General features: G+C 41.0%; 1 protein-coding gene across 3 annotated transcripts in view; it reads left to right on the top strand.

The window, feature by feature from the left end:
• Positions 1 to 12,782, top strand: part of CSTPP1 (centriolar satellite-associated tubulin polyglutamylase complex regulator 1) — a 239,363-nt gene that overhangs the window by 29,457 nt on the left and 197,124 nt on the right. For all 3 annotated transcript variants that reach the window (XM_002708863.5, XM_089327038.1, XM_089327042.1), the window contains exon 2: positions 12,196 to 12,298. In XM_002708863.5, coding sequence (XP_002708909.3) covers positions 12,196 to 12,298 — 103 coding nt within the window. The remainder of the gene's footprint in view (positions 1 to 12,195; positions 12,299 to 12,782) is intronic.

Here is a 12,782-nt window from a genome sequence, read left to right as displayed (position 1 = left end):
AGTAAAAAGGCAGCAGGATGAGTGGTTGAGAACAGGACAAAAGGGGCTTCCTGTAAGAACCCTAATATTCTAACAGAATGTGTTTTGGTACTTAGTGTTTCCCACCTGGGAGGCACAGTCCTGAAATGGCCCAGTTGAATAAAGAATCCCACCACAGTTTATAAATAGTGGACACAGTTTATGTATTCATTCAGTAAATATTTGAATGACTACAATGTGAAAGACACTGAATGGTCCTGAGTGTTAAAAGGGGATGACAGAGAATGAGTTGTGATACCTCTCTGTCTTTAAGGAGCAGAATGTCTAGCAGAGAACTCTACATCCAGGTAGAAAGCGCTATTGGAAATTTTAAAAATACATATTTAGGGAGTTAGGGAAAAGGAGAGATTGTTTCTGGCTGGGAGAGAATCAGGGAAAGCTTCAAGAAGTTGGACCTGGCAGGAAAGGAAGAATTGGATATTGCAACATTCCTACAAGTAATGAGTCAAAAATTACATTGGTCTGGTAAAATAGATCCAGAGTATATTTTTATATTTTTATTGGGTACTTTGGTTGTATTTTTTTTACCATTAATTTAGACAATATGTTGTTAGCATGACTTTTCTGTGTAATATAAACTGGGGCCTCCTCAGTTGCCCATACTATATATACCTGCCAGTCATTCACCCCATATGGTTTTTGCACACTTTGGCCTAGGCCTCCAGGGCATCTATAAATATCTACAATAGCATCCTTTACTTTCATAACAAAAATAGAAACTCGAAGGGATTATTGAGCATTATTACAGCCCCATCCCATAAACAGGGCGTAGACATAGTTCTTAGTGGGGATTTGACATGTGAGACTCTCGTTTGATAAAGAATCCCCATCTTCATACAGAGGCAGAGAGGATCAGGAATCCTAAGCCATGAGTTTTCAGCTACCTTAAATTAGAACTCTTCCATATCATCTTGTCATTAGAAAAAAATGAGATCCTGTTACTGTTATCTCAGTTGCAGTGAATGCCAACTAATTTTTGAGATATTTTTGAACAGAAAGTGTCAAAGAAATAAGTCACTGCATTAATATTGTGTATATTCATAGTTAAATTGCATGTTTCCAATTTAATAATAATCAGTACTTTCAATAATTTGTAAATACATGGTTTTCCCCCAAAGGGAACTTCTTTTGATGACTATGTAGCACAATTCATGTTCACCCTGAAACTGTGCTACTTCCTACCTGGCATGACATTATAAGTGGTACATGATTTACTCCACGTTTGTCAGTTTGCAAGTGTTTTTTAAACTCATGGTGCTTTCTGGAAAATAGTCTCATGCATGTTTACAGAGTTGATGTGATAACCATACTGCTCTATGAGTAACTATCTTATTTTTGCAAAGTTATTGTCAAAACAGTAACTTTTTGATTCTTAATGTGTCCCTTAGATTGTAACTGGGGAACTTAAATGCTACTCTAGATTTTTCTAGTGTTCTATGTTAAAGCTGAGAGCTTTAAGTTTGAAGTTCTATGAAAGCCTCCTTAAAAAAAAAAAAAAAATCCTAGTTTCTGGCACTTGTTATTCCAGGACTCCAGACTACTAATTCTGTATTGTGAGATTTAGGCTGTAAAAACTGAGACAGTAAGATTTAAACACCTTGCCTTGACATCCCCAAAACATAAAAAAGCCACCAGTTTTAGGAAGGAAAATGGAGGAGGTGAGGATTAATAGTTGACCAGAGACTATTTGAATGCGAAGGCACTCAGCTTTGCACAGCTATTAGCTGTTACAATGCTTCTTTTGGTTGAGGGAAGTAAACTCTAGTTTTTTATCCTCTACTTTACATAAAGATCTTTAGCTACCTCTTGTTTGCTGGCTGTCACAGGTGATGTTAGCATATGTGTTTGTTTTGCCTTTGTTTGCCTCTGGGTTGTCTTTTAGTATTTGACTTTGGCTGTATAGGAGCATTTAGGTGAATTGGATACACAAATGCAATGTATTAATTTTATCTGTGGTATAATTAACTATTAATGTAAAAGATTTTTCCTTAAGTTGTAAATTCGTCCCTCAGAAAATCCCATCTGATACGGGTCATACTGAATGGCTCTGACAGCGTGGCGGCATCCTGAAGTTCAGACCAAAGGCCAGAGTTCAAGGCTTTTTTCTGCTGTTAACCAGCCCTTTAACCTTAGGCAAATTATATTTCCAAGTCTTTTTTTTTTAAGCTATAAAATGAGGATAAAATAAAAGAATATAACTTGTAGGATTGTTGTGAGGAGTAATGAATTACTACTCATAAAGTACTTAGAATGGTATCATACACATTCAGCTTAATAAAAGTTGGCTGTCTGGGATGGGTTTCCAGTGATTAAGACTCAACCTGGGAAGGCCTGAGGTTGGAGTCCTGGCTCCACTTCCACTTCCAGCTTCCTGCTAATGCGCACCCTGGGAATAAGCAGATGATGGTTTCAGTAGGTGTGCCCCTGCCACCCATGTAAGAGACCCATTATTGAGTTCCTGGGCTTGTCTAGGCCCTGCTGTTGAGGGCATTTGGGGAGACAACCAGCTGATGGAAGAGCTCACTCTCTCTCTCAATTTCTGCTTGCTCTGTTTCTCTCTCTTAATATGCTTAAAATAATAAGAAAAAGTCAGCTGCCATTATTTATCTATTAATTTATTTGAAAGGCAGAGTTACAGAGAGGCGGGTGGGGGGGATGTCTTCCATCTGCTGGTCTACTCCCCAGATGGCTGCTGATCCAAAGCCAAGTGCCCAGAGCTTCTTCCTGGTCTCCCACGTGGGTGCAGGGACCCAAGGACTTGAGCCATCTTCCACTGCCTTCCCAGGCTATAGCAGAGAGCTGGATCAGAAGTGGAGCACCGGCACTTGAAGCAGCACTTATGGGATACCAGCACTGCAGGCAGCAGCTTTACCTGCTATGCCACAGTGCCAGCCGTTGGTCAATACTTTCACTTTATTTTTCTCTACTGTATGTTTTAAACTTCTTTTTAAAAATTGTTTTATTTCTTTTCATTTTATTTGAAAGGCAGAGAGAAAGAGAGAGGAAGAATTAGAGACAGAAGAAAGGAGACTTTCCATCTACTGGTTCACTCCCCAAATGCCTGCAATTGCCAGGACTGTACCAGATCAAAGCCAGGAGCACAGAACTCTGTCTTCCAAATGGGTAGCAGAAACTCAAGTACTTGAGCCATCACCTGCTGCCTCAAATTGTATGCATTAGCAGGAAACTATATCAGAAGTGGAGTAGCTTGGATTTGAACCAGGCAGTTCAGAAATGGGATGCTGGTGTTCCAAGCAGCAACTTACTTGATGCACCAAATACTCACCCTTAAGTTTTATTTTTTGTTATACTCAATATGTTAATCATAAAATCAAGATTATGATAAGGAACTAGGGATTATCTTAAACTAAACATTATACCAGAAGAAAATATAAGATAATAAGTTTACACACTTAGAGTAGAGAAGGATTTTATGAACAGGACACACACACGAAGCCACAAATAAACATTTTGGAATATATTTACAAATTCTATATAATGAAAGATACCACAAATAAAAGAAAAGCTATAAGGTTGATATATATGTATTCGTGACATATATAGATTTGGAAAATTTGATAAACCATGAAGAAAAAAAGACAACCAGCAAGGAAAATTGGCAAAGGATGCCAGAGTGTTATTCACAGAAGAAGAAATATACATAGACTGAAAATATGCATAACTTTCTTTGTAATCAAGGAAAATAAAATTAAAACAACAGACAGAAGCTGTTTTAAAACTATTAAATTGACAAAATTACAGTTTTACACCAAGGATAATGAAATCAATCTCTTGGCTAGAAGTAGTATAAATTGGAATAACCACTTTGTAAAAGCGATTGTTTATCTCTAGTAAATGTGAAGATGTATACATTCTAAGACATGCCCAGTGGATTTCGAGATGTCTACCTTGGGAAAAACACCTGCATATAAACACAAGCAAGCAGGTATAAGAATGTTCAACCTAGCAGAGTTTGTTAATAGTGGAAACATGGGAATAGCTTAAATATTTATCAGTAAATATTTACCATCAGAAAAATAGCAAAAGGGTGGGTTGGTTCTATGTTGTTTCATAAAAGATCTTTAGACATCGTTGTATGAAAAAAAAAAGCAAGGTACAGGGGCCAGCGCCGTGGCTCACTTGGTTAATCCTCCGCTTGCGGCGCCAGCATCCCATTTGGGCACTGGGTTCTAGTCCCGGTTGCTCCTCTTTCAGTCCAGCTCTCCTCTGTGGCCCGGGAGGGTAGTGGAGGATGGCCCAAGTGCTTGATGCCTGTACCCACATGGGAGACCAGGAGGAAGCACTTCACTCCTGGCTTCAGATCAGCACAGTGCGCCGGCTGTAGTGGCCATTTTGGGGGTGAACCAACAGAAGGAAGACCTTTCTCTCTGTCTCTCACTGTCTGTCAAAAAAATAAAAAAAAATAGCAAATTTTAAAAAATAAAAAGCAAGGTACAGAAAAGTGTATGTCATTTACTTAAAAACAGAAAGCTCATAAACTGTGTATCTTTATATTTTTTAAAATATACATCTCAAACTGATAACAGTTGGAACCTGAGATTGGTCTTTAGCCTTTTCTGTATGCTTGAATCTTTAAAAAAGCATTATGTTTGGGCCGGCGCCTTGGCTCACTAGGCTAATCCTCCACCTTGCGGCACCGGCACACCGGGTTCTAGTCCCGGTCGGGGCGCCGGATTCTGTCCCAGTTGCCCCTCTTCCAGGCCAGCTCTCTGCTGTGGCCCGGGAGTGCAGTGGAGGATGGCCCAAGTGCTTGGGCCCTGCACCCCATGGGAGACCAGGATAAGCACCTGGCTCCTGGCTTCGGATCAGTGTGGTGCGCCGGACGCAGCGGCCATTGGAGGGTGAACCAACGGGAAAGGAAGACCTTTCTCTCTGTCTCTCTCTCTCTCACTGTCCACTCTGCCTGTCAAAAAAAATTAAAAAAAAAAAAGCATTATGTTTGTAATTAGAAATGGACATTCTTTATAATTTAAAGAACATTCCAATAATTTCCCTAACTTACCAATTTAAACTTCCTTTGTAGTATTAACAGGGAAAAGTTCATAATTTCTAGATAATACAGTGTCAGGTAGGACATACTGTAGATTTTTGAATTTTTCTTGTTTTGTTTTTCTTTCAGTTTTGATTGAGAAGTTGTGAGATCTGATGAAGTCAAATCTAAGTTTGAATACTAGCTCAGCCATTTGTTTAGACTTTGGGCAGCTTCCTGAACCTCTCTGAGCTTCAAAAAAGGCTATTAATCTACTTCATTGGGTTGTATAAGAATTAAATGTGCTAGTTCTTTTTCATTTCCCCATCCCTTTTGGTCAAGGGAAATTGATCTACTGTGGTCTAAGATCAAAGATGGTTTTGTATGGATGATAAAATTTTTCACCTGAACACAGTGTCTTTGGACCAAGACAAACCAGTAATGATGGAGGTTGTAAATAATTAATTTTAGAAGTCTAGTAACTTTTTAAACTGTTAAGCTGTCTATTTGTACCTCACAAGATCAAATACTAGATCATAGTAGTGATTTATAAGTGATATTGAACTTGAAATTTCTAAGCAAGTTTATATGACCGGTTGTTGGTTAAGAATCTTACTCATCTCAGAGAACAGTTTGAATTTAGTTCAACAAACATTTGTGCCAACCAGCATCTGAATCTCAAGAGGCCTCAAAGACTAAACTATGTCTCAAAAGGACTCTGGTAAGGGAGGAAAAAGTCAGGTTTAAAGTTATGTATATGTATATACTCTGTTTTTTCCTTACACTAGTATTGTTCTTGTGTATGTCTATTAAAACTACATAGTAACTCATGAGTATTTTTCTGATGAGATTTGTTTGTTTTCTTTTTGAATTTAAAATTCAGAATTATATATAGAGAGGGAGAGACAGAGCGAGAAAAAGATCTTCAATCAGTTGATTCAGTCCCCACATGGCTACCATGGCCAGGCCAAAGCCAGGAGCCAGGAGCTTCATCCAGGTCTCCCACATGGGTGGCAGGGGCCCAAGCACTTGGGCCATCTTCCGCTGCTTTTCCCAGGTCATCAGCAGGGAGCTGGATCAGAACCAGAGCAGCTAGGACACAAACCAGTGCCCATATGGGATGCTGGCATCACAGGCTAGGCTTAACACTGTGTGCCACAATGTCAGCCCCTATTCTTTATACTGAGACTCTGTATTGAATAGTAATTTTTATAAAATGTTTAACTGATGTAGGTGGAAATTCTAGATGCCTCAAGCAAAAATTTTCAAATGAGACCCCTTATCATTTAATTATGAAAAAAAAAAAAACAGCTAATACTTTGATGGTACTTATGCTTGGGAAGAGAGTAAAAAGAAATAGTTTTGGACTTTCCCCATATAAATTAGGGCCTCCTGAGTCATTAGTAGTTAATAATGGAAGGCTTCACACAAGTTTAAAGCCTGTAGCTAAAATGAGTGTATGATTATATATATTACAGGCATAGAGTTTTATAAAGCCCAAGAACCTTTGAATGTAATCTGTAAATATTCTTGGTTGGTTGAGCAGAACTTTAAATAAATGGATAGAGGCTAGTATGCATTTGAGCATATGTTCCAAACATCCTGCTAAGGTTATTACAGAGGCAGAGTCACAGACAGAGGGAGAAACAGAGAGAGAGGTCTTCCTTCCACTGGTTCACTCCCCAAATGGCTGCAATGGATCTGGCGGGGCAGATCGGAAGCCAGAAGCCAGAGCTTCCTCCTGATCTCCCACGGTGTAGGAGCCTGAGCACCTGGGCCATCTTCTAGTGTTTTCTAAGGATGTAGTTTATTATCAGACATACTGTTCTTTTTTTTTTGTTTTTTTTTTTTTTTTGACAGGCAGAGTTAGAGACAGAGAGACAGAGAGAAAGGTCTTCCTTTGCTGTTGGTTCACCCTCCAATGGCCGCTGCGGCCGGCGCGCTGCGGCCAGCACACAGCGCTGATCCGAAGCCAGGAGCCAGGTGCTTCCTCCTGGTCTCCCATGGGGTGCAGGACCCAAGCACTTGGGCCATCCTCCACTGCCCTCCCGGGCCACAGCAGAGAGCTGGACTGGAAGAGGAGCAACCAGGACAGAATCCGGCACCCCGACCGGGACTAGAACCCAGTGTGCCGGCGCCGCAGGCAGAGGATTAACCTCGTGAGCCATGGCGCCGGCCAGACATACCATTCTTAATATCAAAGCAGGAGTAACTGAGGATGAGTCAACAGAACCAAGGTTTTGATTCACAGTTGCTTTCACTTGCTGAATGCATGTGAGGATCATGCATTGTATACTTAGTTGTCCCTTAAATTGTTCAGTATAGCATGACAAAGTTATAAATGCTTATCTCAGACATCTGAGCAAGACATGGACAGTTTGAGGAAAAATACAGCCTTATTGGTACACATTAGAAAACTTAATCCTGATCTTGTTGTGGAAGTCACACAAAGCAAAAAGGAAAAGCCAGACTTAAGTGCTTTTCCTTTTCCAAGAGGGCAGCTAAGGTGCTCACATATCTTTGCCCTCTGGGGGTGCAGGTGTGCTGTTTTTATTCTTTAATAGTTCACATAAATTAAAGCCTATTCCTTTGCATTTAAAAAATAATATAAAATGACACTCTCCAGGTTTTATTGCCAGCCAAAAGCTTTGAACTTCTGTCTCATTAAAGTTTGATAAACTGTAAGGATTTTCCAGGGTTGGGTGGTACACTTAACCACAGAGAGAACATGGGACTGATAAAGAGCTGCAGGTGAAGGAAACCACCAAGGAGCAGCAATTAGAGCTTCCAACTTGGCTGTGGGTTGTGTGAAATTCTCTGCAGGGGGACCTTTTCCCTATCTGCCCGGGGGCCTTTGTGCTCCTTCCCTCCACCTACAGATTAAAAAGAGCACGGGGAGTTTTCTGTTTCCTCTTTGTGAACTAGGAGGAATGGGTAGGGTGAATACTTTGTGGTGGGATGGTTCTTTGTTTGGAAAAAAATAAAAACCTTTGAAATTTGGGGACATGTTATAACTTCACACAAATGCTGACAGGTATGCAGGTGGAGATAGGAGAGAGAGGCAAATTCACAGGGACACAGATGGACTTCATCTCTCAGGTCATTTTACTTTCAATATGCACTGCTGCCTTTGTGCTGGGGTAACATGAAGATTAATTTTTGCACCTGTAAGTGATTTTTAAAAATTTTTTATTTTATTTGAACAAAATACAGAGAGAGGTAGAGTCAGAGAGAGAGAGAGAGGTCCTCTATTCTGCTGGTTCACTCCCCCAAATGACTGCAACAGTCAGAGCTGAGCTGATCCGAAGCCAGGAGCCAGGAGTTTCTTCCAGGTCTCCCACATGAGTGCAGGGACCCAAGGACTTGGGCCATCTTCTACTGCTTTCCCAGGCCATAGTAGAGAGCTGGATCCGAAGAGGAGCAGCCAGGACTCAAACCAGCGCCCATATGGGATGCCAGCGCTGCAGGCGGCTCCCCTATAAATGATTATAATGTGTTAATGATGAGGTTGTAGGCCGGCGCAGTGGCTCACTAGGCTAATCCCCTGCCTGCGGCGCCGGCACCACGGGTTCTAGTCCCGGTTGGGGTGCCGGATTCTGTCCTGGTTGCTCCTCTTCCTGTCCATCTCTCTGCAGTGGCCTGGGAGTGCAGTGGAGGATGGCCCAAGTGCTTGGGCCCTGCACCCCATGGGAGACCAGGAGAAGCACCCGGCCGCGGCGGACATTGGAGGGTGAACCAACGGCAAAGGAAGACCTTTCTCTCTGTCTCTCTCTCACTGTCCACTCTGCCTGTCAAAAAAAAAAGCATGAGTTTTAGTATTAAACAAAACTTGGTTTATATGTTGGCTTCCCTGATTACTAGCTGTGTAATCTTGAGCAAATTAATTCTGTAAATCTCAGCTTTGCCATTTATAAAGCAGAAACATAAAATGATCTATCATAGGATTTTTGTGAGGATTAAATAATGTGTGTGAAACAGTTAGTGAGTACCTGACTCTTAGGTAGTTAATTGTGTACATGCTCAGAAATGGTGTTAGTGTTTATAATAATAAACTAAATGTGATTGGCAGATAAACAGATATGGTTCTCTCTCTGGTGCAATGTCTCTTTTTCAAAAAATCACTCTAGGAGGACAAAAGCGCTTTGATATTAATGGCTCTGAAAACATTTCTCCTGTAAAGTGCTTTCACATTGACTTTTTTAATCCCTGGAGCAAGAGAGTAAAAGCAGCAGGATTTGCTTCTAAGTAGAGCTCTTTCATTTCTATCATCAAAAAGAAAAAAATCCTGTACTAGCCTTAGGTAGAGGTAAGTCATAAAAGGCCAGGAAGGAATCTTTTTGTAAGATGAGGTTAAGCGGGTGGAAGAAAGGAAGGGGAATACAGTGGAGAAAATAGAGTTGATGTTAATGTTAGTATGGCCATTTTCCCCTCCCCATTTGATATGTACTTACTTAAACTGATTGTTGTCTTGAAAACAATTAATGCCAGAAATTAGCATGTTATCTCAGCTTCACTCTCAGTTTTGGCCATTTCTTAAAAAAAAACAATTTTCTAGCCAGATGCACTGTTGAGTTAATGAAGCACTGATTTCGTTTTTGTTTTCACATCTTTTTTGCAGGGAGGAGTGGGTAACTTCCAGTGGTTGGCAGTCGTTAGCTTTGGGAAGCACTCACACAGATAGAACAAGTCATGGAATGTAAACATGGCCTTCTCCTGGGCTTTAGGCTGGTGCAAAGGTGCTCAGATCTTGGATCACTGCAGCCCGTGTTGTCAAATGAAGACTCTTGAATTCAGCTCGGTAGATAAACTTATTTCTTTTATGAACTTCACTAAACTACCAGGACTTCAGGAATAGTTTTTTGAAGCACCCATTTTTAGCTAATTCCTCCATATTTTGCTTAGGAATTAAACTGTGAAAGAGGCAATTGTCCACCTTGGCACCAACTTTGTGGAATTGGTTTCTAGTAAACCGTTCGTTACTTTTGGGTTTTTTGTTCTCACTGCCCCCAGAAGAAAGCAGTGTTCTGATTTTTTGGATGGTGAAAGGGAATGTGAATTGGACCCTTGTGTGTAAGATGTACTGGGACACAACTGTCATATCTGAAAATAAAATTAGGAAAGGAAAGAAGCATTTGTTGAATACCTGATGTGTAAGACGTTCTGGCCTGTGTTGCGTAACTAACTCTTTGAGATGAAGTTTTAAGAAAATATATTAGGTGGGGCCACTGCCTGCTGTGCCAGCATCCCATGTGGGCATGGGTTCAAGTCCCGGCTGCTCCACTTCCAGTCCAGCTCTGTGCTATGGCTTGGGAGGGCAGTGGAAGATGGTCCAAGTCCTTGAGCTCCTGTGTCCACGCGGGAGACCCAGAGGGAGCTCCTGGTTCCTGGCTTCGGCCTGGCTGAGCCCCAGCTATTGTGGCCATTTCGGGAATGAATCAGCCTCCTCTCCTTCTCTGTCACTGTAACTCTGCCTTTCAAATAAATAAATAAAATAAATCTTTAAAAATACAAAAAGAAAATGTTAGCAAGAATGCACTGTGTGCTGGCACTGTGATATTTTGCATACATTATCTTATTTAATTCTCATAACCTTGTAGAGTAGATAAGGTAGGATTATCATCCACATTTTAAAATGAGAAAATAGGCTTGGAGAGTAATTTGCTCAATGTCACTGTGGGAAGTTATAGGACTGAGAATTTAACTCATATCTCTCTATTCTCAAAGCCCAGGTTCTTAACCAGTGAGCTTTAACTTCAGGGTACGTAAGAAGCTCCAGGGGCAGGTCTTGTGGTACAATGGTTAAGACACTGCCTGGGATGCCCGTACCTATATCAGGATGGCTGGGTTTGAGTCTTGGTTTCACTTCCAATCCAGCTTCCTGCTTATGCAAGACCCTGCAAGGCAGCAGATGATGGCTCAAGTGCTTAGGTCCCTGCTACCATGTGGGAGACCCAGATGGAGTTCCCAACTCCTGGCTCTGTCTCCTTGCCTATCATATAAGTAAAAATACACTTAAAAAAAAAAAAAAAAAGCAGCAGCAGCAGGGATACTTGTAAAATTACTAGGCTCCAGTTAGAATTTTTTTTTTTTTTTTTTTTGACAGGCAGAGTTAGTGAGAGAGAGAGAGACAGAGAGAAAGGTCTTCCTTCCATTGGTTTACCCTCCAAATGGCCACTACGACTGGCGCTACACCGATCTGAAGCCAGGAGCCAGGTGCTTCCTCCTGGTCTCCCATGTGGGTGCAGGGCCCAAGCACTTGGACCATCCTCCACTGCCTTCCCGGGCCACAGCAGAGAGTGCAGTTAGAAATTTAAGGTTCCTAAATTTGAGGTGGTATAGATTATAAATCTGCATTTTAACAGGGTATATGCAAAGTATTTCAGACCAAGTGGTTGATTGACCATACTTTGAGAAATAAGTAGAGTTGTTTATTGCTCTCCACACAGGATACAGAAGAAAACAGGTGCAGATTAATGAGCTGGCCAAGATTAAGCTACCAAAGACAGAGCTATGATTCAAACCCAGGTCTAACTCTAATACTTATATTTTTTATTAGAAGCCCATGAGTAATTCATGCATCTTTCATTCATAACAACTGAAGAAAGCATGAGAGCCAATAAATTGAGCCACACAGATTTAATGATCTTGTTATTTATCCAGGTTAATAACTTACATATATACCAATATTGAGATTGTTATAGTCTTTGAACTTTTTCAGTTACTTTTTTTGTGATTTAAAGAACTGAGTTTTCTTTCTAATCAGATTATCCCTGCTTCAGGGGTGGACCCCCTGACTCCCTGGGGATAAGTATCTTGGACATGCAGACATGGGAAAAGCTAGAAGGAGATGTAAAGAAAAGAGCTGTCAGGAGTGTCTGCTAAATGGTGCTGAAGTGCCTCTTCAGAGCACCCTCAGCATTGGAACCACGACTGAGGGTGAAAGCTGAAACCAGTCAGATGGCAGTAGGTCGCGTTCTACAGCAAATCCCATTCTACCCTTTGAGGGCCAGCAAGTTTGCTTAGCTTAGCCTGTTCCAGTCCACTGGAATTTCTAGGACAGAGCCAACACCTTCATTGATTTATATGGCCTCCTACTGGGATGGGAGAACTTTGTTTTCTTCTTTTTCCTTTTTAATCTCTCTTTGTCTCTTCCTTTTTGTTTGCAGCACAGCGACATGTCCTTACGTACATGGAGGATGCAGTGTGCCAGCTACTAGAGAACAGGGAAGATATTAGCCAATATGGCATTGCGAGGTTCTTCACTGAATAGTAAGTACATGAATGCCTTGATAACAGGGTGAGCCAAGAGGAGGCTTTTGGAAGCAGGCGAGGGTACATGAAGAATAGAGCAGGAAATGCTGATTATGTTGTGGCAGGGAATGCTTAGTTTGGGTAGGTTGGTTGAGGGCTGCCCACACATGTTTTGGAGCATGCCTTTGGTACAGCTTGTTTTGTCCAATGATATGTCTTGTGAATGATTGTGATTATAGCAGCTTAACAACTGCTTGTTTGATCTATCACATCTGGTTCTTTAGATTCCTTTTAAAATTTTAAACTTCCTCCTTTATTCAAAATAGTCACTCTCGTTTCTTTTAGTTGGTGTTCATTTAGCCGGTGTTTTTCATGGCTGACTTTTCTCATGGAGTTGTGCAGGATGATATTCCTCTGCATTTTTCTTTCTATCTATCACTTAATGATTTAAGAGTGTTTCCAGGAGGTTGTCTTTTTTATTATTATTATTATTTTTTGACAG

Source organism: Oryctolagus cuniculus, chromosome 1 (genome assembly GCF_051225735.1).
Source record: "Oryctolagus cuniculus isolate XC-2025 breed Fujian yellow rabbit chromosome 1, ASM5122573v1, whole genome shotgun sequence".
Taxonomy (NCBI): Eukaryota; Metazoa; Chordata; class Mammalia; order Lagomorpha; family Leporidae; genus Oryctolagus; species Oryctolagus cuniculus.
Note: the sequence above shows the minus strand (reverse complement) of the source record. Positions and strands in the feature narration are given on the sequence as shown.